The 27,379-nt window shown below is 51.3% G+C and overlaps 1 protein-coding gene across 1 annotated transcript in view; it reads left to right on the top strand.

Moving 5' to 3' along the window:
* LOC309357132 (coronin-7-like) overlaps positions 1–27,379 on the top strand; it is a 101,074-nt gene that overhangs the window by 71,108 nt on the left and 2,587 nt on the right. Inside the window, exons 10-25 of the mRNA XM_081889142.1 lie at positions 8,955–9,009; positions 10,833–10,890; positions 12,097–12,242; positions 12,348–12,443; positions 13,916–14,044; positions 16,416–16,542; positions 16,743–16,918; positions 18,340–18,448; positions 18,700–18,786; positions 19,526–19,668; positions 20,451–20,555; positions 20,906–20,991; positions 21,808–21,946; positions 23,247–23,336; positions 24,024–24,140; positions 25,333–25,468. Of these exons, the coding sequence (XP_081745268.1) occupies positions 8,955–9,009; positions 10,833–10,890; positions 12,097–12,242; positions 12,348–12,443; positions 13,916–14,044; positions 16,416–16,542; positions 16,743–16,918; positions 18,340–18,448; positions 18,700–18,786; positions 19,526–19,668; positions 20,451–20,555; positions 20,906–20,991; positions 21,808–21,946; positions 23,247–23,336; positions 24,024–24,140; positions 25,333–25,468 (1,799 nt within the window). The remainder of the gene's footprint in view (positions 1–8,954; positions 9,010–10,832; positions 10,891–12,096; positions 12,243–12,347; positions 12,444–13,915; positions 14,045–16,415; positions 16,543–16,742; positions 16,919–18,339; positions 18,449–18,699; positions 18,787–19,525; positions 19,669–20,450; positions 20,556–20,905; positions 20,992–21,807; positions 21,947–23,246; positions 23,337–24,023; positions 24,141–25,332; positions 25,469–27,379) is intronic.

The raw sequence follows: 27,379 nt of genomic DNA, 5'->3' as shown, positions 1-27,379 counted from the left end.
TTTTCCAATCTATTCACTTAATATACATTTCTTACTGTCACTATTACCTTTAAAATCTCATAACTAATCTCTCTTCTTTCTCTATTTTGCAATATTTCATATATTTCTCCTTACAAAACTTCTTGCAGACATACTAGCGTAATTTGTTGATTACAGTTGCTCTTCAAATAGTTCGTATATTTCTTCTGATCTTCTGTGAATCTCTGGCCCCGCCGGTTTCGAATCCTTCCAGTCATTTTGTCTAATTCTGCGTAGTCCATTAATCAACGCAGAGGATATTCCAGACCGGGAGGGCGCTGCCTGAATGCCCAGAACCAGCCAAGGACTTGATTCAGAAGGCACGGCAACACCCACAAGGGTGCTCAAGATGGCGGCTTCAGCCTCAAACAGCCCAGCGTTGCCCCTCCAAGCTTCAGCCTAGGTGCGACCCCCAAAGGCCCCTCGGCAGCAATGCCTCCTCTCCCGCCCTCGGCAAAGGGAGCCAGCGGGTCACCCCTCCCCCACCTGGGCAACCACAAAAATGTCCTCTGGAACCTAATATGCTGGCCTTTGTTCTCTCCCCAGTGAGAGGCCTGGTATTTGGCTTTCCCTGCTGCCTTTATCTTAGGTCAACAGTGGGGCCAAGGGCTGCGCCTCCCTCTCTGGTTCCTCAAGTGCTTTTCTCTTTCTGTTGCCCCGCAAAACAGCCCTCAGCTGCTGCCACCCTGGAGAAACTGGACTGCCCCCCCCATCAGATGGCAGGAACCCCATCCCTACTCAAATCGTTCTTCCATTCCTTGGGGAGGGGCTTATGGAGATCGCAGAATCACAGAGTTGGATCATCTTGTTGAACCCCCTACAATGCCCAAATCCATGGCCCTGAGATGATGGGCAGCAGGCCCCTCCCTCTGGCCGCTGCTCTGGGCAGGAGCCCCTTGTCTCCAGAGGCACAGAGGAGATGGGAGAGTGCCCCCCCGCAGGAAAGGAAAGCCCCCTTCCCTCTCCTCTTTCCATGCGCTTGGCTCAGAAGAGGCAGCCTTGAGAACATTGAGGAGCTGAAGCAGGTGGCCAAAGCCCCACACCGCATTGTTGTCCTGGGGGGTAGGCTCTGGAGGGGGCTCCTCCCTAGATGGAAGGCTCTTTCAAGGGCTGTGCAAGGCTGCAAGTGCCTGGGGACCTGCTCCTGAGTTAAACTGTTAGGCACACACTTGGCAAGATGCCCGCTGGCACAGCTCCCAACATGGCAGGGCCAAAGTGTCCGCTTTGAGAGTGACAGATCCGTCCTCCCAGCCTGGCAGGGTCTGTGAGCCTCGACAGAACCCCATGAGAGCATGCACACACAAACACACACACACACCACAAAAACGCACACACACAGTTCTGGTTGGCCCGTGCTAGCTCTTTGCACGTGCCCAGAGGGCTTCTGGCTGGCACATCCTACTGCGGCTTCTTGGCGGTTGTATCTGCAGGTGGGGTGCCCAGGTAGTTTCTCCCTATAGCTCTTCTCTGCCACGTACTGCGGTAAAGAAGAATAGGCAAAAGAGGTGCTTGAGTCACAGACGGAACAAGGAACTGGATCTTAGACAAAAGGTGTCAGGCAACTGGCTGGCACAGAAATAATCGCTCCTTCCTTCACTCACCCAGCTGGTTTTGACCTTGTGTGTTTGTGTGTGTTAGGGGGGCCCTGCTATGTCTCCCCTGCCAATAGGGTCTGCTCTTCCCAGGGCAGGTGATAATCCGCCACCTTCGTGCTGCATCCAGGGAGCAGGGCACTGTGGGGCTGGACCCTCCCTCTTGCTCCAGGCCCTACTATTCCCCCCTCCGGGCACAGCCCCTCTGCCAGCAGAGCCTGGCATAGCCGTTTCCCTGCTTGCTCTCTGGTGGGGCTGAGCACTGGGGTGTATGCTTCCCTTCTGGTCTTTTGCACCTTCTCTGCCTCCCCGCCCCCCGCTGGAAATCGAAGCCCCTGCATGGACCTGGCAGCTGAGACCACAACCATGAGGCTGGGGTGATCCTGCTCCCCCTGCCCTCCAGTCAGGTTGGGGGTCTCTGCTGTTGGTCCCAGACCAGTGGTTATTTGGGGGACTTTGGTCTAAACATCAAGAATCATCATCATCATTTATACTCCGCTCATCTGGCTGGGTTTCCCCAGCCACTCTGAGCGGCTTCCAACAAAGTATTAAAATACAGTAGTCTATTAAACATTAAAAGCTTCCCTAAACAGGGCTGGCTTCAGATGTCTTTTAAAAGTCTGGTAGTTGTTTTTCTCTTTGACATCTGTAGGGAGGGCGTTCCACAGGGCAGGTGCCACTACCAAGAAGGCCCTCTGCCTGGTTCCCTGTAACCTCACTTCTTGCAGGGAGGGAACCACCAGAAGGCCCTCAGAGCTGGACCTCAGTATCCGGATAGAACGATGGGGGTGGAAACGCTCCTTCAGGTATACTGGACCGAGGCCGTTTAGGGCTTTAAAGGTCAGCACCAACACTTTGAATTGTGCTCAGAAACGTACTGGGAGCAAATGTAGGTCTCTCAAGACCCACCACTCTCGGCGGTGCTCCCAGTCTAGCTGCTGCATTCTGGATTAGTTGTGTTTCCGGGTCACCTTCAAAGGTAGCCCTACATAGAGTGCATGGCAGTAGTCCAAGTGGGAGATAACTAGAGCATGCACCACTCTGGTGAGGCAGTCTGCGAGCAGGTAGGGTCTCATCCTGCGTACCAGATGGAGCTGGTAGACAGCTGTCCTGGACACAGAATTGACCTGCGCCTCCATGGACAGCTGTGAGTCCAAAATGACTCCCAGGCTGCGTACCTGGTCCTTCAGGGGCACGGTTACCCCTTTCAGAACCAGGGAGTCCCCCACACCTGTCTGCCTCCTGTCCCCCAAGAACAGTACTTTTGTCTTGTCAGGATTCAACGCCAATCTGTTAGCCGCCATCCATCCTCTTGATGGCAAGAGGAAGGTGGCAGACTCCTTCCTTGGAGGTTTCTAAGCAGAGTTGGGATGGCTGTCTGTCGTGGATGCTTTAGTGGCAATTTCTGCAAGGCACCAGGTCCCTTCCAGGTCCACCATTCTATGGCTCTATGGAGAAGGCAGGCGCAGTAGAAGAGGACACACCATTTCTTGGGTGCTGCTCTTCGTGGGGCAGTGCTGGGCCTTTGCCCCATTGGCAGCCCATCTCTCTCACATGTGGCCTGACCCACACGCCTCCCCCCTTTGAGGGAAGACCCCTTTCCTGACCCCTTCCTCCAAATAAAGAACCAGCCCTTCCAGCCAGCTTAGCCCAGCGGTTCCATCGACCGAGGCGTAGCTTGCATCCTGCAATCGCCCACGGCAGTTTGAAACCTGTGGGCGCTGCCTGGCTTCCCCCGCCCAGCTCAGTCACCCTCCGAGACACCCAGGCTCCTGAAGCGTCCCTGGATGCGCCCTGGTGCCAGCCGCCACACCCAGGCCTCGTGCCGGGATGGTCCTGCAGCCAGCCAGGCGTGCTGCCTCTCAGAGGCGCTTCTGCCGCCAGGTGGGAAGACCAGCTGAGCCTGTTTGTGGGGAGGAGGCCCAGCTGAGACCGGTTGAGCCGACTCCAGGGCTCTGGCCATGATCCTGAGTCATGCAGGGAGAGGACACGCAGCAACGCTCCACAGCCCGTCTTTCTTCTCCTCTCTGCCTCGCCTTTGGGTCTCCCACTTTTGGCAGAGACTTCAGGGCCTCTTCTGTTTTGGCTGCAAAGGTTCCCCCAGCAGAAGGGGGGGGTCTCCTTGTGGGTGCCGGGAGCTTCCTGGGAGGGATTCAGGCACCCCTGGCTCTGCCAGCCTGCTGGGATACTGACCGCTCTCTGCCAGCAGAGACCCCTCCTCAAGCATCTGCCTGCCTGTCGCAGGACCCTTCCCCTGCCCTGAGTCTATTGTAAACAAAACCTGCCCTTTTCCCTTATGGGGTATCCAAGAGCCCATATAGAGTCCTTACGTAGGTTCCCTATCGGTAAAAGAAAACAACAGAGGACAACCAGAGAATACTGAGAAGCAAAGCAGCTAGTAAGCTTGATCTTTATTGATCTGTTGCAACAGGGTGATCCCCTTACATGCAGGAAAAGAGGAGGAACCCCGAACAAAGGTGTGCCCATCCTTATATAGACATTTTAAATTGCCTGCCCTGGAGTCCAAGACCACCCCCAGAAACATCATACCTACATCACAGAAAGGGCGGTCTACAACAGAAATCTGAGTGCGTTGTTAACCTCCTGTCTGGCAGGTTACCTATTAATGCTCACTTGATTGGATACCCTGGGGAGCCTGGCCAGTCTTTTGTAAGGATAAATAGTTAGTTCCTGAGCCAGGTCACAGGCTCACCCTATTCATACACAGGGATTGGGAGGCTTTTCCGTTGTCCTTTGACCTTGTAGAGAAAACAGTTTGGGAGCCAAAAATGGTTTCAGGTCAGTCTTCCTGTGCTGATTTATGTATGTGCTTGCTTGGTACATTTATGAACATTTATTATATATCTAAGACCTTAAAATTCTTATCACAAGCCCTTGGCTCATTAACTGGGGCTCCCTCGACTTGTCTCCCTTTGGGGGGTGTTTTTCCCCATTTAGCTGCCTCTGGGAGTGACATGAGCAGCCTCTGGGTCTCCTGAGCCCAGCCAGGCAGCCGTGGGCCCTTAGGATTAGGAGAAGGCCATGCCCCAGGCGGCTGGAAAAGGGGTGCGGGGGGTGAGCAAGGGAGACTTCCTTGCATCCCCAAACGAGAGACAAAAATAGCCTTCCTAGGTCAGACCACAATAGCTGCTCTCTTTGGGCGAAGGCTGGCCTCCTGGGAATTTTGCCACCCCGGGTGAGGGCCTGGGCTCCACTTCCTCCTCCAGCGCCCTTGTGAGCGTGGGAAGGCCAGCTACCTGCAGAAAGGGGAGGCTGGCAGTGCCAGGGCAGCGTTGGGCCGCAGCCTCTGTCAGCCTTGGGGTTGTATATTACAGGAGGCTGACATGGGAAGCCATAAACCGGAGGCAGGAGGGGGAGCTGCTCAGAGCTGTTCTCACAGTCCCGCGGAGCAGCCAGGGCAGGGAGGGCACCATCGATCAGTACGGATTGGGGATAGCTCAGTAGAGCATGGGACTATTAATCTTGGGGTCGTGGGTTCGAGTCTCTCGCTGCACAAAAAGATTCCTGCACGGCAAGGGGTTGGACTAGATTACCCTTGGGGTCTCTTCCAACTCTGCAATCGAATCCTGTGAATCAAATCCTAATTCCCAGCAAACTAGTGTTTGGAGGTCTGTAGCCTCCAACAGTGGAGGTAGCCATCTGGACTCCGTTATAAGAATTCTAAGGTCTCATAAATAAAATGAAGGCTCATACATAAACCACAGGAGCCATCTAGACTCTTCATGACCCCAAATATTCCTCTGCAGAAGGAAATACCTTGGAAAAACCTCTCCCAATGGTTCTTTTCACTTTCAAATCCTACATTTCCTGTCTTATGGGCTTATTTGTGTATGAATAGGGTGGGCCTGTGACCTGGGTCCAAGAACCAAGGCATTGACCATCTCAAAAGAATGGCCAGACTGCCCAGTGCAGTGGACATTCAGGTTGCGAACGTGATCCGTGCGGGAGGCACGTTCGCAACCCACAGCATTCGCAACCCACAGCGCCGCATCTGCGCATGCATGGGTTGCGATTCGGCACTTCTGCGCATCTGCAAAGCGTGATTTAGTGCTTTTGTGCATGCGCGAGCGCCGAAACCCGGAAGCAGCCTGCCCCGGGTTTGGCGCAGTGCGCAACACGAAAACATACAACCTGAAGCGTCTGTAACCCGAGGTCTGACTGCAAAACATTTATCAGGTACCTTGACTGACAGGATAGAATATTGCTTACAGTATTTTGTTTATCTTTTGTAATAACTAATGTCTTTCCTCTTGCCTAACCTCTCTGTTTATTAGATTTATTTATACATCTGTCAGGAGATTTCTGTTTTCTATATAAATTTTGAGATAAGCATTGAATATTGATCAATCTTTGTTGACTCTTTGAGTGGCGTTTCCTCTTTATCTCCCAGATAATTTTGCAAGCTGGGAGTACTCAATCACTTCTTCTAACCAGTCAGTTTTCGTGGGAATGTTCTTACTTTTCCAGTTTTTGACTATTAGAATCCTAGCTGCGGTGGTTGCGTATACATAAATATAGGTTGGGCAGTTGTTTTAATTTCTCGTGACATAATACCAAGTAAAAAAGCCTCATTTGTGACTGCTGGTGGTTCTGGAGGGAGCAGAAATGAGGCTTGCAGGAAAAGTCCATCCTTCTGCCAATCTCGAATCTCCTAATGTTCAGCCTCCTTGGATGTTCGTGTTGTAAACAATAAAAATCTGCCCTTTCCCCCTTATGGGGTATCCAAGAGCCTGTATAGAGTCCTTACGTGGGTTCCCTATTGGTAGGAGAAAATAACAGAGGCCAACCAGAGAATATTGAGAAGCAAAGCACCTCATAAGACTGATCTTTATTGATCTGTTGCAAGAGGGTGCTGCCCTCACACGCAGGAAAGGAGGAGGACCTAGAACAAAGGTGTGTCCGCCCTTATATAGACATTTTAAATTGCCCGCCTTGGAGTCCAATACCACCCCCAGAAACATCATACTTACATCACAGAAGGGGCGGTCTACAACAGAAATCTGAGTGCTTTGTTCATAGCTGTCAACTTACTGATTTGAAAATAAGGGGCCAGCGGCCTTGAAAATAAGGGACCAGCAACCAAAATAAGGGACCTGCAGCCTCACCTGTTCCAGGCACTCCAGTCTTCCTGTCCTCCTGCAGTCTGGTCAAACTCATACATACATACATGCTGGTAGCTTTGAGAACACTATCCAACCAACTTTGTAACCAGAGGTTCAACTGAATAGAATCTGAATCACATGCACCACAAGGCCTATGCAGCCTCAACTTAAGATGGCTCCCCGGCCTGGCTTTGCACTGCAAAGTTTGCAGCAGTACGTGCAACAAAATGGCGTCCAGCATTCAAAAAACCCCTCAGCTTGCATTAACTAGCCACACACAAGGCATGCAAGCTCCACCCCCCCAGTCATTCTTAGATTTCTTATTGGGTGAGCAACACAGCCAAGCAACACAGTTGGAGCCTCCCTCCTCCCTGGCCAGCAGGGAGGGAGGGAGAGGAGCTACTTCCTTTGAAATTTAAGGGACATCATTTAAGGGACATCCATCAATAAGGGACAGCAGCGGGACATGGCGCTGGAATAAGGGACTGTCCCTTCAAATAAGGGACACTTGACAGCTATGGCTTTGTTTACCTCCTGTCTGCCAGGTTACCTGTTAATGCTTACTTGATTAGATACCCTGGAGAGCCTGGCCAGTCTTTTGTAATGATAAATACTTAGTGCCTGAGCCAGCTCACAGGCTCACCCTATTCAAACACAGACATACCCTTAAGAGAGGATTTGTGAAGGAAAAGACAATGGGGAGGCTTTTCCATTTTCCTTTGACCTTGCTGAGAAAACATTCGGTCAGTTTGGGAATAAAAAATGGTTTCAGGTTGGTCTTCCTGTGCTGATCTATGTACATGCTTGGTTGGTACATTTCTGAACATCTAATATATATCTAAGACCTTAAAATTCTTATCACAATAGGAAGAAGACACCTATCCGTCCACTTTCCTCCTGCCACACGTTGTTTTATGAACTGCTCCCCCATATCCTTTCGGCCTCCCTGTTCGGAATCTTCCCCAGCCCTCCAATATCCTCTGCTCTTCCTCGCCCCAAACATCCCCACTGCCAAATTCTTTTGGAGAGTCGTTGCCGCGCTACTGAAACAGGAGATAAATTGCGCTGGGCGATGCTTGCGTTGGCGAAAGGTTCTCATGGAGCCAGAGAACTAACTCTGCAGAATCATCTAGCCCAGAATGGACTGGATTCACTTGCAGGATTCAAATAAACTTTCACAATTTCACTTGAGTAACAGATATTTCAGAGGAATGATAAGGGGTTTTATTTTTGTGTGGGAAAAGCAGGATACGTTAATAACTCAGCAGAGGGGGAGTTGAGGGAAGTCCAGAGGAGGGGAGGGAGAATAATTGTAAATAACATGCTGAAGGAGATTTGTATCATTAATTGTTATAAAATTCAAAAAAAAATTCAAAATAAAATAAAATAGAATCATCTAGCCCATGGATTATTATTATTATTATTATTTAGATTTAGATACTACCCTTCATCCAAAGATCCCAGGGTGCTTCACTAGATAAAAACATGAGATAAAAGCACAAATAAATAGTTAAAACCAAAACAAAACAATACCCCGCCTTCCCATAGACACATCTAAAAGGCTGTAGAATATTGATCAGCCCAAGGGCTCCTTGAAGAGGAACGTTTTCACCTGTGGCCTAAAGATATATAATGAAGGTGTCAGGTGAGCCTCCCTGGGGAGAGCATCCCACAAGGAGGAAGCCACAAGAAGAAAAGGACTGCCCTGAAATCCATGAATGAAAGGTCGTATACTACTAAGGGACGCAGGTGGCTCTGTGGGTTAAACCACTGAGCCTAGGGCTTGCTGATCAGAAGGTCAGCAGTTCGAATCCCTGCAATGGGGTGAGCTCCCATTGCTCGGTCCCTGCTCCTGCCAACCTAGCAGTATGAAAGCACACCAGCGCAAGTAGATAAATAGGTACAGCTCCAGTGGGAAGGTAAATGGCATTTCTGTGTGCTGTTCTGGTTCGCTAGAAGCAGCTTAGTCCTGCTGGCCACATGACCCAGAAAAACTGCGGACAAACGCCGGCTCCCTTGGCCAGTAAAGCAAGATGAGCGCCGCAACCCCAGAGTCGTCCGCCACTGGACCAAACAGTCAGGGGTCCCTTTACCTTTACCTTTACTACTACTACTACTAATAATAACAACAACAAGAATAGTGCTTGTGCCCAAACCCCTGCCACTGCTCTTTGTTTGTCCTCTCCTCTCAGAGGTGACACTTTGTGTTTCTGTGTTGCAGGGCCCTGATCCCGCTCTTTGACCCCAGCACCGGCCTACTTGTCCTGGCAGGGAAGGTAAGCGCTCGCCCCTTGCCCTCCTGGGTCTGCTGCCTCTTCCCTCCCTCCCTGGGGAGGCCAAGGAAGGCAGTTTGCATCATAGTGGTAAAAAAAGTGAAATATTTAGGAATCTGGTTGACATTAAAAAATATTAATTTGTTTAAGGATAATTATGAAACCACATGGAAGAAAATCAAGAAGGATTTGGAAATATGGAACAGATTAAAGTTATCATTTTCTGGCAGAATATCAGCAGTGAAAATGAATGTACTACCCAGAATGTTATTTCTATTTCAAACTATTCCAGTGATCAAAGGGACAAAACAATTTAAAGAGTGACAAAAAGTATTATCAAGATTAATCTAGATTCATCGGGGGGGGGGGAACCTAGGATAAAATTCAAATTGTTAATAGATAAAAAAAGAAAGAGATGGATTCTCCATGCCAGATTTGAAACTCTATTATGAAGTGTCATGTTTCTGTTGGTTAAAGGAATGGATAATGTTGGAAAATACAGACCTTCTGGACTTGGAAGGTCATGATAATAGATTTAGGTGGCATTCTTACCTTTGGTTTGATAAAGTTGATAAAGTTGATAAAGTTAAAGTGATTAGAAGGTCAATTTATGAAGTGTGGGAAAGAAATAAAAATTTATTGGAAAAGAAAACACCATGGTGGATTTCACCCACTGAGGTATTGACGGTTAAAAAATTAAATATGGAGGGAAGGTAGGCTACAAATGAAGAGATATTGATGGGAACCAAGCAAGGTCTAAAACTTAAGCCATATGATCAGATTGAAGGTTTACTTACAGGTTGGTGGCAATATCATCAAGTGAATGGTATATTTAATGGAGATAAGAGGAAGGTTGGTTTTGAAAATAAAAAATCAAGATTCCAAATCGAACTGCTGGAAGGCGGCAGAAGTAAATTATTATCCAAGATGTACAATTTCTTGTTAGAATGGTTTACTAAAGATGAGGAAGTGAAAGATGTCATGATAAAATGGGCATTAGATTTTGGGTATAACATTGAGTATGATTCATGCATAAGATTGTGGAATGAAAATTTAAAATTTACGGCATGTATGGCATCAAAAGAAAAGGTAAGGAAGATGATGTACAGATGGAATTTGACACCAGTAAATTAAGCTAAAATGTATAGAATGAGAGATAAAACATGCTGGAAATGCAAAGAATCAGACGGTAACTTTTATCATATGTAGTGGACCTGTGACAAAGTAAAAACATTATGGGAAATGATCTATAATGAACTAAAAAATAATGTTTAGATACACCTTCCCCCCAAAACCGGAAGCATTTTTGCTAGGTTTGATGGGAGAGGAAATTGCAAAGATAGATCAAAGACCGTTTATGTAGACCACAGTGGCAGCGAGAACTTTATTGGCCTAAAAGTGGAAGTTACAGGAGGTACCTACGATTGCTGAGTGGCAGGTGAAGATGATGGACTTTGCAGAACTGGCCAGACTGACTTGCAGGATCTGAGCCCAGGACGATCAGGAATTCCAAAGGGATTGGAGCAAATTTACTGCATATTTGAAAAACAACTGTAAAAACTTGAAGACACTAGCAGGATTGTAATAAATCCAACAATATGGACAATAGGTTAAGGATGTAAATTGGGCGATTGGATCTGAAATGGAAAACCTGGAAGTCATATGCTCAGCAGAGCAGAGGGGTTTTGTGTTTGATATTGTTGTGTTGTAACGTTGAAAATGTTATTTAAGGAGGAAAATAATAAAAATATATTGGAGGGGGGAAAAGGAAAGCAGTTCGCAGGGAAAGGAGCCAGGATTTGCTCAGTCTGGCCCTTTTCTTCCAGGGGGAAAACGTCCTCTTCTGCTATGAGGTGCTGCCCAGCCAGCCAGCCCTGGCAGAAGGTGAGTATCTGAGACCCTCCCCAGATGTTTGGGCTCCTGCCTCAGGCGCTGCTCTTCCTGGCCCTGGAGAGAGTTGGGCATCCGGCCTGGCCCCTTGTGTGCCCTCCCTGGTCCTGCCCAGCCTGGCATTGCCTGAGAGAGAGGGGAATGCCATGGGGAAGGAAAAAACCGTGGCATGAGAACATCCCTGGCTCAACCCCCAATGGCCGCACCTCCAGCAGGGCTGAGCCCATAACCCTAGAGAGTCAGGGTTGCTGCCTGTCAGTGCCAAGCTAGGTGGGCCTTCCGTGACTGTCAGCAGAAAGCAGATCCCAATCTTCCTCCTGCCCGGGTCTGACTCTGCAGGTTCCCGGTGGTGCCCTGCTCCCCACGTCCTTCCCCACAGCTGCCGAGGGAGGGGTAGGGAGAAAAGGGGCAAGTTGGCACTGGCAGAGGGGCCACCTCCAGGGCAAAAAAAGGCTCTGCTGTTTGTAGACGTGGCACCTCCAGGGACTCAACCCCTGTTCTGCCTTTGGCTTCCACTTCTTGGGCGAGTAGCCAGCTGCCGGGCATCCCATGCGTGAGCATTGTGCCAGGGCCTGCTACTGGGCACCTGCGAGTGCCAAAGAAGAGGATTGCCAGTTTAGGGTCATGAAAGTCTCTCTCTCTCTCTCTCCACTCTCCCTTGCTGGCCGGTAGTATGATGACAAGCCCCACATTGGAGAGACGGCTGTCTCTGGGCTGCCTTCTCAGGAGCCGCCCTTGGGCACCTGTCGCCACTTTCTCTTTCTCCCAGTACATTTCTGAACACAATTCAAAGTGTTGGTGCTGACCTTGAAAGCCCTAAACGGCCTCAGTCCAGTATACCTGAAGAAGCGTCTCCACCCCCATCATTCTGCCTGGACACTGAGGTCCAGCTCCGAGGGCCTTCTGGTGGTTCCCTCCCTGTGAGAAGTGAGGTTACGGGGAACCAGGCAGAGGGCCTTCTCGGTGGTGGCACCCGCCCTGTGGAACGCCCTCCCATCAGATATCAAGGAAATAAGCAACTACCTGACTTTTAGAAGACATCTGAAGGCAGACCTGTTTAGGGAAGCTTTTAATGTTTGATGTATTACAGTATTTTAATATTTTTTTTGGAAGCCGCCCAGAATGGCTGGGGAAGCCCAGCCAGATGGGCAGGGTATAAATAATAAATTATTATTATTATTATCTCTCCCTTTTGCCCAGTCAACCAGTGCCTGACAGAGACCAAGTCCCAAGGCGTTGCCCAGGTGCCGAAACTCGCCCTGGACGTCATGGGCTGCGAGGTGATGCGGGTCCTGCAGCTGAGCGAAGCTGGCATTGCCCCCATCAGCTATGTGGTGCCCCGGAAGGTAAACAGGCAGCGTTGGGGCATGGGTGGGCAGAATAAGAAGGGACTGGTGGCCGGGCCTGGAGGTGGCCAGTCCCACGGGGCTCACTTACAACCTGTCTTTCAGTCCACACAGGAGTTCCACAAAGACTTGTTCCCTGACTGTGCAGGAAACATCCCTGCGGCCTCCGCGCAGGCCTGGTGGTCCGGAGACAACAGCCAGGTGAGAGCCCTCGTCTGCCCGCCCACCCCTTGCCCACCAGGTGACTGGCAATGGCTGCTCTGGGCTGGAAGAAAAGGCCCCCTGCCCCAAAACAACAACCCTGCAAGCCTCTCCAGCTCCTCTGGACCCGGGGAAGTCCTCTGCTGGCCTGACCGAGTCTTCCAGGTGGCACCTCAGGCTTCAGAGGGCGGGCAGTGCCCTCCGTGCCCCCCTGCCAGGCCCTGAGAGGTCTCTGCTTCTGTGCCCAGGGGCTCTTTCTGCCAAGTTCCCCCTCAGCTGTGCCTGAGACTTGGGGGGCAGTGTTAGAAAGGGGGGGGGGTAGAAAAGCTATTTGCCACCTGCCTCCTGGAACACGGCTTGCCTTTTCCACCCCCGGCAGCTGCACTTTCTAATTATTTTTCCGAAACCCATGAACTAATAAACAATTCACATCAGTAACACATTGGTGATACATCATTTTTAATAGGAATTCTTAATTGGACACCGCAAGCATAAATCGTCTCGGCCCCTGCAATTGTGGCCAAAACCATAAGTCATTTGCGTAATTAATATTTACAAATGCCGGCCTGTGTGTTTGTGTATGTATATACATGGATGCCGGTATCTGTAAATATTAATTACTCAAATGACTTATGGTTTTGGCCACAATTGCAGGGGCCAAGCCCCATGTTACTGCATATGTTATATAAAGTATTGTGCTAGATTTGAACTCACGTGTTTGGGGTGGCATTTCTCCCTCAGCGCCAGCAGCGGTCAGGTTGACCTCAGTCGCTGGATGTGGCTCCAAGACTTCTCCATCATACAATTCCCCGTCACAATATGCACCTGGGGCCCGGCTAATTTTGAACCCTTTTGGGGAGGGAGAGGGGCTTTGAGGAGCTGCTTCTCAAAACGATTAAGGTTTTAAATGATAATTTTAGGTTATATTTTAGTGATCAAGATTTAGTATATCTATTTTTTAAACTGCCGATATATCTGAATTGTCTCTGTTATACCCAATTGCAATTCAATGTACAGTGGTACGTCGGGTTAAGTACTTAATTCATTCTAGAGGTCTGTTCTTAACCTGAAACTGTTCTTAACCTGAAGCACCACTTTAGCTAATGGGGCCTCCTGCTGCCGCGCTGCCAGAGCACGATTTCTGTTCTTATCCTGAAGCAAAGTTCTTAACCCGAAGCAATATTTCTGGGTTAGCGGAGTATGTAACCTGAAGCGTATGTAACCCGAGGTACCACTGTATTCCTGTTGTGTTTTATGATTTTCCTGATATTGTAAGTGAGCCGGAACTGGTCTGTGACTGTAAATTCTTCCATTCAGGAGCTGCTTCTGAAGCCTGGCTAGGTGGCCCCCGTTGCCCCACAGCAGGGCAGCCGGGCTCTCCGTGGCCCCATCTAGGAGACAGGAGACCTTCTGCCTCTGGTTCTCTCTCCCAGCTGCTGACGCCTCCCTCTTCCTCCTCCTTCTCTTCTCAGGTGGGGAAGATCAGCCTCCATCCTGCCCAAAGGCCCAGCAAAGCCTTCATCTCTCCCTGCCTCCAGGAGCACCAAACCCCCGACCTCTCCACCCAGCCAGGGCCAGGGGACCAGAACGAGGACCCGGAGGTGAGAGTGCGTGGTGCCAGTTCAAGAGCCCCCAAACCCCCTGGCAAGACAGTCCTGCTGCTCCCCCCGACATCTCCGTCCAGAGTTACTTGTGCAGGAAGTTGTGGTTTCTCCTCTGCAAGGGGTTGAGCTAGATGACTCTATGGGTCCCCTGCAGCTCCACAGTTTGGAGGTTCTATGCCTAGATGGTTCTTCCCTGCTCTGGAAGGCTGGGCAATGCAGATGCAAAGATGCTCCCGGAAAGACAAGTCTGGTGCATTTTGGAAGGTGCCGCCTCTGCCTCCCTGGCCTCCTGGCACTTGTGCTCATGCCACCAGCAGGCTTGGAAGCCAGGGTGGGAATAATAATAATAATAATAATAATAATAATAATAATAATAATAATAATAATTTATTATTTATACCCCGCCCATCTGGCTGGGTTTCTCTAGCCACTCTGGGCGGTTTCCAATGGAATATTAAAATACTATAACCTATTAGACATTAAAAGCTTCCCTAAACAGGGCTGCCTTCAGATGTCTTCTAAAAATCTGGTAGTAGTTCTTCTCTTTGACATCTGGTGGGAGGGTGTTCCACAGGGCGGGAGCCACCACAGAGAAGGCCCTCTGCCCAGTTCCCTGTGACTTAGCTTCTCACGGTGAGGGAACCGCCAGAAGGCCTTCGCTGCTGGACCTCAGTGTTCAGGCAGAATGATGGGGGTGAAGATGCTCCTTCAGGTTTACTGGACTGAGACTGAGGGATGGGGTTGAGTCCCAGGCAAAGACCAAGGCCCTGCAGAGTCCTTTCCAGAGGGGATCCTCTGGCTTCTGGACCTCTCCAGAGCTCTCTTGACCAGCAGCTGAGCAAGCCCATCAGGCACCTGGGGCGGCATGCATGCCCTGTGCCCAGGGGTGGGGTCAACCAGGGCAGGATGCTTGCCTCCTCCCTCTCAGCCACCCTACAGCTGAGGGAGAGGCGGCGGGCAGACCGTTTAGGGCAGCACGGAACCTGTGGACGCCCAAGCCACCGCATCACTCCCAGGAGAGATGTGTGGCTTGGGCAGGCTGCAGGCCCCGCGGTGAGTGCCGCCTGGCATTTTGTCACCCCCCTCAGTGGTGACACCGGGGGCGGACCGCCCCCACCACACACCCCTTCCTCCAGCCCTGCTCCTGACAACCCTCTGCCTGGCTCCTTCTCCCCTAAGAACTTACGAAGAGTCGGGCCAGTGCCCCATCTAATTAGATTATCTAATTGATTTTTGAATTTTATTGCTATTCATGTTTTTATACTGTGTTTTATGCTGCTTTTATAATTAAGTGTTTTAAATTTGTTGTTAGCCACCCTGAGTCCGGTTTTTGAACCTGGAAGGGCGGGGTATAAATAAACAATTATCATCATCATCATCATCATCTGCTCCAGCATCCTGTTCTCACAGTGGCCAGCCAGATTTCCTGCGGGAAACCAGCAAGCAGGATTTGAGCACAAAATCCCTTCTTGGGGATTCCAGAAACTGGGGTTCAGAAGCATCGCTGCCTCCTCTGACTGGGAGGGCGGGCAGAGCGTAGCCATTGTGGCCACGAGCCATCGATAGCCATTCCCAGCATCTCCAGAGCCCAGGGCATTTGCTAGGCCAGGAGCACCGTGGATCTTATATACCGTATTTTTCGCTCCATAGGACGCACTTTTCCCCTCCTAAAAAGTAAGGGGGAATGTGTGTGTGCATCTTATGGAGCGAATGCAGGGGGGGCGCAGGCAGGAAAGCCCCCAAGAGCCGCACACAAGCTTTACGCGGCTCTTGCAGGCTTTTCCCCAGGAGGGAGAAGGGACTGACGTGGCCAGTCAGTCCCTTCTCCCTCCTCTTAGAAAAGCCCGCAGGAGCCACGCACTCCTTAAAGGGTGCGCGGCTCCTGTGGGCGGATTGCCATAGCCGCGCGCAGCCTCTCCTACCAGGAGAGGCTGCACAAGGCTAAAGAAGCCAAGGCAGCGAGTGCGATCCATCCTGCTGCGCAAGGCTAAAGAGGAAGCCAAGGCAGCGAGTGGGATGGATTGCGCTCGCTGCCTTGGCTTCTTCAGCCACGCTTCTTTAGCCACGCTGGAGAGGTTTAGCTCCTGGCTGGAGAGGTTGCGCGGCTATGGCAGAAGCCAAGACAGCCAGTGGGATGGATCCTGTTCGCTGTCTTGGCTTCTTTGCTCTTTGGGGCTGGGGGGGGGGGACCCGGGCTTCCCCCGCAGCCCCGAGAAGCTCTGGGAGAAGTGGACAGGCTCCTCTAAAAACTAGCTGTGTCTTGTGGTCCGGTGTGTCCTATAGAGCGAAAAATATGGTAACTGGAAGGGACTGCAAGGGTCCAGCCCCCTGCAGGGCTCTGAGGCTTGCTCTCTCTCCCCTCTCCCAGGCCGGCAGCCCCCTCTCGTCCCCCACCAGCTCCCTGACCTCCCCCTCTGGCGCCACAACACCCTCCCTCTCGGCCACCAGCGGCTTTGCCTCCAGCCCCAGCCAGCGGTCCCTGCAGAGCATTCTGGGTAAGCTTCCTGCCACCCCCCTCCCAGGTGGGCCCCACAACCTGTGCCGCTCGGAGGGAGTTTGGGGGGCGCTTGGCAGACTCCCTCTCCCCACCGTGCTGCCAGCGGACAGAGGTGGTTCTGCGTTTTCCACCAGGGAGGGGGGAGAGGGTGTCCCTCCCCATCTCCTGTCCCCCCCTCACCCGCCTCTTTGCCCCCAGGACCCAGCTCGGGGTTCCGCCACATCCAGGGCGCTGTGCTTCACCGCAGCACCCACATCACCAACCTCCGGGGGCTGAACCTGACCACGCCAGGGGAGTGCGACGGCTTCTGCGCCAACCGGCAACGTGTGGCCATCCCACTGCTCTCTGCCGGAGGGCAGGTGGCTGTCTTGGAGGTAAGGGGACCGTGACGGAAGGGGTGCCTTTCAGGGGCAGCTGCCCAGCCAGGTGCCCGCCTGCGTTGGCAGAGCCTCACAGGGGAAGGCCCCCCAGGCTCCACTGCCAATCGCCAGCCTCGCATGCGTGAGGCTCAGCCTCCAGGAGGGGCTGTGAAGGACCCAGGGGAGCGGCTGCCAGTCAGGGTGGGCAACACTGGGCTAGATGCCCCACTGCTCTGGCTGGGTGGCAGGCAGATACCAGTGCCTTCCATCTTTGGTCCTGGGCCCCTTGGTTCCTGGGAGCACCAGCACCCGCCAGCTTGCCCACTGTGGGAATATTGTTGGTAGTAGGAGAGGGTATTAATTTTTTATTACCAACAACCAAAACACAAACAGTGAAAACAAACAGTGAAACCCCCCAGGCGGCTGATACATTGGGTATACATAATCAATAATAGCATATTCAAATCAACCATATGTACAATTCTATATACCTTAACACTCCTCCCTCCACAAGGTTTAGTTAACTTGTAACATTTTAATTGCCCCAATTTGTTCAAACCTGCCCAAATAATTCAATATCTTCTAACACCAATCCTCCTCCTCTTCACTGATCTTAAACCCTTTCATTTTATGTATCTTCACAGTTAAGATGAAAGGGTTTAAGGTCAGTGAGGAGGAGGAGGATTGGTTTGAGAAGATATTGAATTATTTCGGCAGGTTTGAACAATATTGATTAAATATTATCCTTCCTCACGCTAGTGAGTCATACATATATATAGCAGAGCTCGTTCCCTCTTTTACACAGCAAGCAGCTAGTTGCAGATTCGTTTTAATCTCTTTAGTTAAGCAATCCAATCCGGCATGCCCAGATTGGAGTATATTCCTGGTAAGACCCCTTTGATTCCCTCCTAAAAGAAATAAAGACACAAGAGTCTTCCTTATAAGTAATGAAAAGTTTACTCACATTCAGTTCACGGTTGGATCCCTGAAGGCAGGCTTTAGCCTGTCGTTACAGATACAGTGTGGCTTAAATCCATGTAAGGATGGGCCCTTGTGCTGCTGGCCGAGAGCCAGCAGATAGCATCAGGACCAGTGGCCAAAATGGAAGAGAGGAGCATCAATAGAGGAAGAGGGCTGTGTGACTGGACCTTTTGTGGGGTCTGCAAGGGTCATGCCCACCTACCTGGTCACATGCAGGGGGAGGATGTTCCAGACCAGGTGTAACAGGAAGTCCAGCTGGCTGGATCAACACCCCCCGTCTGTGTCCACTCTAGGCAGACAAGGAATGTTGTATTTGACTGCTCCAATGGATTACATCCCATACCCACTGGGGCGGCAGAAGTGGGGTGCCCATGAAGGCTCAGTCTTGGGGGGAGGGCAGAGGAGAGCGCCCCCCGCCTGCCTTTCTCAGAGACTCACCCTGCCCTCCTCCCCAGCTCTCCAAGCCAGGCCGCCTCCCGGACACATCGCTCCCCACCATCCAGAACGGGATGCCCGTCTCCGACCTGTCCTGGGACCCCTTTGACCTGCAGCGCCTGGCGATTGGTATGTGACCCCCCCAGCCACCCGGAGAAGCCACTGGGCCCACCAAAAAGCCACCACTGATCTCCAGACTTCCTGTGGGAATTCCCGAAGCGAGACTGCTCCAGCGCCCTGTGCTCTCGTCTTGCCTTCCAGCGTTGTCTGGGCTCAGGCCCCGGGCCGGGCATCAGAGGAGAGGGTTCTCTGCAGCCAGGGTCTCCCTCAGCATGGCACAATGGGCTCTCACACTTGCCCCCTTGTTTCCTCTGGTGCAGCTGGAGAAGACGCCAGGATCCGGCTGTGGAGGGTCGAGGAGGGAGGTCTGCAGAAGACAATCCTGGAGCCTGAATTGGTTCTACAAGGTGAAACTCCCCCTGCCCCGCTTTTCTGTTTTCTTTCTTTAATTTTTTATTCATTTTTCATTTTCATTCATTACATACATCTCAAATTCTTAACGTTTACTATATATTCCTCCCTCCCTCCCCTCCAAGACTTCCCCCAACTTGCGTTTCTGGTTTGTTTCTATTTTCACCCGCTTTGCTGTCTCTCAACAGAAAAGGTTATTAATAACATAACATCAAACCTTAAAAACATAAAAATTAAATTAAATACATCATCTTATTTCACTATCTTCTAAACGTTTTCTGATGCTAAGAATGTGGATGCTTATTTAAATCCTGCCATCAAGTCTATTGCCTTTCTTTGTTTCTGCAAATATAAGATGAATGGTTCCCAATCTTTTTCAAAGCCTCTGTTGTCTTTTCCTGTCATTTTTGCCAGTTCTGCATAGTTCATCAACTTCTCTTGCCACTGTTCTTTAGCTGGTAGTTCTCCAGTCTTCCGGTTTTGTGCATTTAACATTCTTCCTGCTGTGGTGGCATACATAAATAAAGTCCTCATTTCTTTTGGTATGTTATGACCTAAAGTACCTAATAAAAAGGCTTCTGGGTTGTTGTTTTTTACAAAAGTTATTTTTAACATTTTCTTCAATTCATTGTATATCGTTTCCCTGCCTGGCTTTTCTCTCCCTTGGTCCTCTGGCTTGAGGGGGTTTGGCCAGCTTAGAGCCCAGCTAGCAGGCATCTTCTCCCCCCCCCCCAGGCCACACAGAGAAGATCTACTCCATCCAGTTCCACCCCCTGGCTGCAGACATCCTGGCTTCCTCATCCTATGACATGAGCGTCCGGATCTGGGATCTGCGTTCTGGCGGGCAGGTGCTGAGGCTGGAGGGACACAGGGACCAGGTAGGAAGGCCCAGCAAGCAGCTTGGCTCCCTCCCTTTCTGCAAGGGGGGGCAGCAGAACCAGCAGAGGGGGATCTCAGCCCCCTCCATGCGCCACCAGTTCATGCCAGACAGCCCCCCCCTTGGTGACTTTACCTCTATTTGCATACTTACAATCCACAATTTTATATATTTAAAAAGCATTTCCAGGTGGTGTTGCAGTGTATGAGAATAAAATCAGCAAAGGAGTCTGTAAAAATAATAATTCCAAGTGGCTAGAAAGGAAAGTTAATACAGCAGAACCTCGGTTTTTGAGCGTCTCGAAAGCCGAAAGATTCAGAACCCGAACGCCAAAAACCCGGAAGTGGATGCTTCCATTTTCAAACGCACCTCGGAAGTCAAACGTCTTCCGAGTTGCGTTTCTCCATTTTCCCGATGGAATTTGCCAACCGTCCGTTGCACCTTGGTCGTCAAATATTTCGGAAGTCGAACAGCCTTCCAGAACGGATTGCGTTTGACATCGAGGTTCCACTGTATTACAAAGGCCTGTCTAAAATGATGTAAATTTTTCAAAAGGCAGGGAGGGAGGGAGAGTTCCTGCCTCACCCTCTAGTGGCAGGGAGTTCCACAGGGCACAGCCTGCCATGTTAAAATGAAAGCCAGCCGAGACTGGGAGTTGTGCAGAGAGGCGCCAGAAGTGCCCTTCAGAGGATGCTGGACCTGGAGGGAGCCCCATGGTGCCCAAGGATTGGGACCGGCCCAGCCCTCCAGAGTGCAGGGACTGACCTCTTGGGGGCTTTTCAGATCTTCAGCTTGGCCTGGAGCCCCGACGGACGCCGCCTGGCCACCGTCTGCAAGGATGGCCGAGTGAGGATCTACGAGCCCCGAAAAGCTTCCCAGCCCCTGCAGGTGAGTCGAGGGGATGCTTGGCAGGAAGAGATGTGCAGAGGTGAAGAGGGGGAGAGGAGGAAGAAGGCCTCTTATTCAGGAACGGGGGTGGTGGTGGCATGCTCTCCCTGCTGCCAGTCAGTGCAGGCAATTCTGGGGTGGATGGACCGATGTTGTGACTCTAAATGAGGCAGTTTCCCAGGTTCCTACGAGGGAGGGCTTGGCGGAGAAGCAGGTAGCCTCACTCCGGGGAGAGTCCCAAGGGTCAGCTCTGGAGGGCCGTGTTGGTAGCCCCTTTTTCCTGTCTTGGGGGGGGCACCTAGAGAGAAGCCATGGCCCCTGCTCTTTGAGGCATCCGTCTCTCTTCACAGGAGGGCCCGGGGCCCGAAGGCGGACGGGGCGCTCGTATTGTCTGGGTTTGCGGAGGAAAATACCTGCTAGTGTCGGGCTTTGACAGGTAATAATAATGATAATAATAATAATTTTTTATTTATATCCTGCCCTTCCCAGCCGAAGCCGGGCTCAGAGCGGCTAACAACAATAAAAGTAACACAGCATTCTAAAATCAATTCATTCTAAAATCAATTCAAAATCAAATTAATGGCAACCATTGGGCTAGAGTTCTATGAGGATTACAGAAGGAGAGAGGGAGCCAGACTGTGCCTTGGCCAAAGGTCTGGCGGAACAGGCCCTGCGGAAAGATGTCAAGTCCCGCAGGGCCCTGGTCTCTTGTGACAGAGCGTTCCACCAGATTGGGGCCACAGCCGAAAAAGCCCTGGCTCTGGTTGAGGCCAGCCTCACCTCCCTGTGGTCTGGGACCTCCAAGATGTTTTTGTTTGAAGACCGTAAGGTCCTCCGTGGGACATACCAGGAGAGGCGGTCCCGTAGGTACGAGGGTCCTAGGCCTTATAGGGCGTTAAAGGTTAAAACCAGCACCTTAAACCTGACCCTGTACTCCACCTGGAGCTGGTATAGAACCAGGTGAATGTGATCCCGTGGCAAGGACCCCGTAAGGAGTCTCGCCACAGCATTCTGCACCCGCTGGAGTTTCTGGGACAGTCTCAAGGGCAGCCCCACGTAGAGCGAGTTACAATAATCAAGTCTGGAGGTGACCTTCGTGTGGATCACAGTGGCTAGGTCAGGGCGAGAGAGGTAAGGAGCCAACTGCTTAGCTTGGCAGAGATGGAAAAATGCTGGCTTCCCCCTCCTTCCAATGCTGCCTCCCAGAAGCCCCAGCCGGCCCCGATCCCACCAGCATCTCCTCCTCCCGCAGCCGCAGCGAGCGACAGCTCTCCCTCCACCCGGCGGAGTCTCTGGGGCCACCGGTGGCCACGGTCGGCCTCGATGTCTCGCCATCCACCCTCATCCCCTTCTACGACGCAGACACAAGTGTGGTCTTCCTCACGGGCAAGGTGAGTGAGAGGCCCTGGGCCTGATCCTCCAGGAGCAGCAGCAGCAGAAATGGCCTGCAGGGTCAGGCCGGGGGGAGAAGATGCTGAACCCCATAGTGGCAGTACAGAGGTGCTGCGTTCCACTTCCAGCGCAGGGGAATAGGGGGCCAGTCTGCAACAGGGCAGACCTCCTAGAGCATCTCTCTGGCTGACAGGAAAGGGGGAAAGGCAAGGAAGTGTGTGTGGGGGTGTTGTTTGTTGCTGAAGTCAGCAGTTGCTGCCCCCCACCAGGGGCTGGGCTGGGTGAGCAGCCTTGCTCTTTCCTTTTTCTCTTTCCTTTCCTTGCAATCGTTTTTATTTTCATTTCTAATATGCAACAAATGAGACGTGGGTGGCGCTGTGGGTTAAACCACAGAGCCTAGGACTTGCCGATCAGAAGGTCGGCGGTTCGAATCCCCACAATGGGGTGAGCTCCCGTTGCAGTTCGAAAGCACACCAAAAAGTGCAAGTAGATAAATAGGTACCGCTCCGGCGGGAAGGTAAACGGTGTTTCCATGTGCTGCTCTGGTTCCCCAGAGGCGGCTTAGTCATGCTGGCCACATGACCCGGAGGCTGTACCTGGCTCCCTCAGCCAATAAAACGAGATGAGCACTGCAACCCCAGAGTCGGCCACGACTGGACCTAATGGTCAGGGGTCCCTTTACCTTTTTAATATGCAACAAGCAATAACAACAATAAAGGGAAAAGATCAAAGCAAGAAGGGGGAAGGAAGGAAGGAAGGAAGGGAGGAAGGAAGGAAGGAAGGAAGGAAGGAAGGAAGGAAGGAAGGAAGGAAGGAAGGAAGGAAGGAAGAAGGCCGGTCTTGAAGAGAGAGGAGGGAGTGGGTGAAATTTCCAAAAACAGCATTATATTTCCAGACGGTGGTCCTTCAAAAGCACATGAGCCAAGGAGCTTTTTCCATAGGAGCCTTGACGGAAGGGTGGCTTCAACGCATTTGCTTAAATGGATGCCAAACTTTAGAAAACCCGTTCTTTGTTTTTTGGGTAGCACAGGGTCTATTTTGCTAACTTTCCAGATCTGGGGGTGGGATGAGTCATGCCAGTCTCCTGGCGCTGAGTCCCGGAGGGGCTTGGCCACCGTGAGCCCGGCTGGGTGAGCAGCCCCTTCTGACCCTGAGGCCAGCCCAGGCGCCCCCTTTCTAGGTACCTTCCCTGCCCCCATTCCTTCTGACTTGGATCCCAGACCTCCCCCCTCTTGCTCAAGGAAGGCAGGCTGCCCCCCCCCCGCCCTTCAAAGCCTCTTCTCTCTGCCACATGTTTAGGGTGACACCAGGGTGTACATCTACGAGGTGGTGCCAGAGTCACCCTTCTTCCTGGAGTGCAACAGCTTCCCGTCCAGTGATCCCCATAAGGTAAGGTGGCAGCGGTGTGGGGGGGGGATCTGGGCAGCAGTTATGTCCCTGGGAGAGATGGAGCCACGTGCAGTAAGGGAAGTCACCCCCCTTTGCCCCGGGGGAGTCTTGGTTTGATTCAGTCCACCTCTCTGGGCTTTCCTCTGCAGCCATGAGGGCTATGGCTTGGTTCCTTAAAAAGGGGGAAGAATGTGGATTTGCAAGATTTGGAGGTGAGGAGAAAATGCCCACAGAGCAGCTGTCAGTGAAACCTCCTGGCTCAAGTGGGGAGGACCCCTGAATTTGGAGTGGGGGCCAGGGAAACGCAGGGGTGGGAGACAGAATGAGCCGGAATCCAGCAGCCTCTTGAGCTGTTACTGGCAATGCCAAGGCATCAGTCCCTGTGACCAACCAGAACTGCGTCCTTTGGGGCAGGCAAGTTCCAGGGGGCTGACGACTCCTCTCTGCCCCCTTTTCCGGTCTGCAAAACCTGCTTCTGGTCTGCCCTCTTGTGGTTGTTCTGGGCAGAGCACTTGTGGAGTTACTCGAGCAACAACCCCAAGGGTTGAGTGTGAAGTGGCGGGTGCCCAGATGTGCCCCCTGCTTCGCTTCCAAAGGCCCTGGGAGGGCAGAGGGCGTTGCTGTGCCCTTGCAGCCGCACTCTCAGAAAGGTGTCCCCGCAAGGTCCTGACCTCTTGACTTCCGCAGGGCTACCAGTTCCTGCCCAAGACGGAGTGCGACGTTCGGGAAGTGGAGATTGCCAGAGCCCTGCGCCTCCGCCAGACCTCCATTGAGCCCGTGGCCTTCCGGGTGCCCCGGGTGAAGGTAGGGTACTGGGCCTCTGGGCCCTTGGTCTCTGGCAGGGGAGGAGGAGGAGGAAGGAAGGCTTGGAGTATAGAGGCAGCACCGTGAAAGGTCTCGTCACCTTCTCCGAACAATGCCATGCCCCTTTGCCCTGCCCACCCCCAGCCACAACGCCACCCCAAGCTGGCATCTCGGCAAGCTTCCCAAAGTGACCCTGCTCCTTTTTGGAACAGGCCCAGCTGGGTGAGGATTTGCAGTCAGACCTGAGTGTCTCAGCGTCCATCACTGGGCAGGGACCAAAAGGAAGAGAGACAAATTACTCCACTCCTAGCTATCCCAGCTAGGAGCCACCCAGACCCCTCTCCTCCTCCTCCAGGAATTTGCCCAATCTTTTAAAGCCATCTAACTTCCTGGGCATCCCTGCCTCTTGTGGGAGGGAGTTCCACAGATTCAGGGCAGATAAAAGGAAGTACTGCTTCACCTGGCACAAAGGTGAAGTGAAGGACATGAGGCAGGAGTTGGTAATGCAGGTGAGCTGTGCACAGGTGAGCTGCAAGCCAGCTGCCGGCCAGCTCTGTGGAGGCTCCTTTTATTGACACAATATGCAAACCCAGGCAGATACATTTTGGGCTGTGACCTTTACACATCTTCCGGTCCCGAGATTGTGGGGTGGTACAAAGCTATTTTGGCACCTGTTTCCACCGTGTCATTTTCCCCTTACACAGTGTATGATGAAGGAGACAAAGGTCACAGACAGGACACCGCAGACTATTGAGATGGCAAAAGGTTAGACAGAGGGCAAGATGTTCAGATGTTCAGACAGCTGTGGCTTTATCTGTGGGGGCAGTGTGCCCCGCACCCCAAGGTTACGCTTGCAAGCAGCTGAGGCTGCCCGCGGGTGGGGAGTGTGCTCCACACCCAGCGATCATTCCTACACACAGGGAAACTACGGAAGCAGCTGCCCCAGGAGGCATTGGTGGCCCCCCAACCTGGATGCCTTTAAGCAGCCCTCCCCTCCATTATTCTGTCTCGTCCTCTTTTAAAGTCAGGGGTCATCATCGCCTCCTCCGGTGGGAGGGAGTTCCACAGGTTAGGCTCTGCACGAATGAATCCTTTCTCTCTCCCGAACCTTCCCACCATGTGGGGTGTGCAGGCTGAGTGACCCACGGACTGATGCCCTCCGTGCTTCTTTCCTGCCCCTTCTCCCCCACAGAAAGAGTTCTTCCAGGACGACCTCTATCCTCCCACGGAGGTGTGGTGGGAACCGGCCCTGTCGGCTGCTGCCTGGCTGGGCGGCTCTGATGGTCAGCACCGCAAGGTCAGCCTCCGGCCGAAAGACATGACCCCAGGTATGTGGCAGGGGGCGAGGGGGAGTGCATCAGTGTGTGTGTGTGTTGTTGTTGTTGCAGAGAGTTCAGGATTTATAGAATCATACTGATGTAGAGTTGGAAAGGGACCCCTAGAGTCATCTAGTCCACCCCCCCAGTGCAGGAATCACAGCCAAAGCATCCCTGGCAGTTGGCCACCTGAGCTCTCCTTAAGGACCTCCAAGGAAGCTCACTGAAAGGGTGCAGGAATCCGCAGAATTGGACAAAATGACAGGAAGGATTCGAAACCTGCGGGACCAGAGATTCACAGAAGATTGGAAGAAATATACGAATTATGAATTATTTGAAGAGCAACTGTAATCAACAAATTACACTAGTAGGACTACAAGAAGTTTTGTAAGGAGAAAGATATGAAACACTGCAAAATAGGAAAAGAAGACAGATATTAGTTATGAGATTTAAATGTAATAGTGAAAGTAAGAAATGTATACTAAGTGATTCGATTGGAAAATTTTGATGGAAGTCAAAAAAATTGTATAAGATGTAAAATTATGTTTACCGTAATTATTGTTGAAAATGATATGTTAAAAAACATATATATATATATATATATATATATATATATATGCAGGTTTTGGTGTCCTCGGGTGTCTTCCCGTGTAAAAGTTGGGGTGTCTAGGCGACGTTTCGACGAGGTCTCACTCGTCATCTTCAGGCTGGTGCTTTCGGCTTCTTGTTACTGGAACAGAGCAGGATCTCAGTGTTTGAGTTCCTATAAATACTGTTGAGGGGGTGTGGTGTATAGCCTCCAATGTTCTGGGCAGAGAGGAAGTTCCCAGGCTAGTGTGCCTTTTCTTCTTTTGTTCCTTAATTACTTGAGGGATATCTTGAGTGATTTCTTGAGTGATATCCTGAGTACCACTTAGGTGGGTCATTAGGTGTGGATTAGTTGCTAAAGTCTTGTGTCTTGACCTCTTGAACTTTGTGAAGAGTTTTTCTGAGAAGATGGCTGTACTGCACTTAGTTGTGCTCTGGCTTGGCTTCGTGTATAGGGGCGAGCTGTGGTTTTGTGGCCTGTGTCAGCCAGATCTGTGTAGGGATTGCAGGGGGGTGCAGCATCCGGAGGTGCCACCATGGTTTGGCTACTGGATGGTGTCTGTAATTTATCTGTGGAGAGGGTCTGGGTTTGGGTCTGGTGTGGTTGATTGGTGATGGCGTTCTGTGTGCCTCTGGATCTGGTGTCAGTTTTTGTGGGGAGGGCTAATTTCCAGATGTCTGGCAAGCGGGATGTGTCGTCACGCTTGTTCATGTTGTGAGGGTGTTTCTCTATCTCGATGGCTTCCATGATTATTCTCTTGTGGTGATGTTCCATGTTAAAGAGCAATTTGGAATCTGCAAAATTAATTTCGTGTCCTGTTTCTTTCATGTGTTGGAAAAGAGAGGAAGTTTTTTCTTCTTTTTTGACGGCATTCTTGTGTTCTGCGATACGTGCATTTATTCGTCTGTTTGTTTGTCCAATGTACGTGGCTGGGCAGACTTTGCAGGGTATTTCATAGACCCCTTGGTTTTCCAACTGGATTTTATCCTTGGGGTTTCTGAGGATATTGGCTATTTTTTGGTTGGTGCAAAAGGCTGTTTTGATATTGTGTTTATGGAGGATTTTGCTAATTTTATCTGTAGTGCCCTTGATATAAGGAAGGAGGGCCATGCCATTGTTTTCTTCTGTGTCTTGGTTTTTGGGGGGTGTTTCTTTTTGGATTAGCTTCGTAACCCTGTTTTGCTGGTATCCATTGGCAATTAACACATTTGAGAGATTCTGTAACTCAGTTGTCAAGTGGTCTTTGTCAGCCAGGCGTTTGGTTCTGGAGATGAGGCTATACACCACACCCCCTCAACAGTATTTATAGGAACTCAAACACTGAGATCCTGCTC

Source organism: Podarcis melisellensis (genome assembly GCF_964234715.1).
Source record: "Podarcis melisellensis genome assembly, chromosome: 14".
Taxonomy (NCBI): Eukaryota; Metazoa; Chordata; class Lepidosauria; order Squamata; family Lacertidae; genus Podarcis; species Podarcis melisellensis.
The sequence above is the reverse complement of the archived record's forward strand: the minus strand, read 5'-3'. Positions and strand labels throughout refer to the sequence as shown.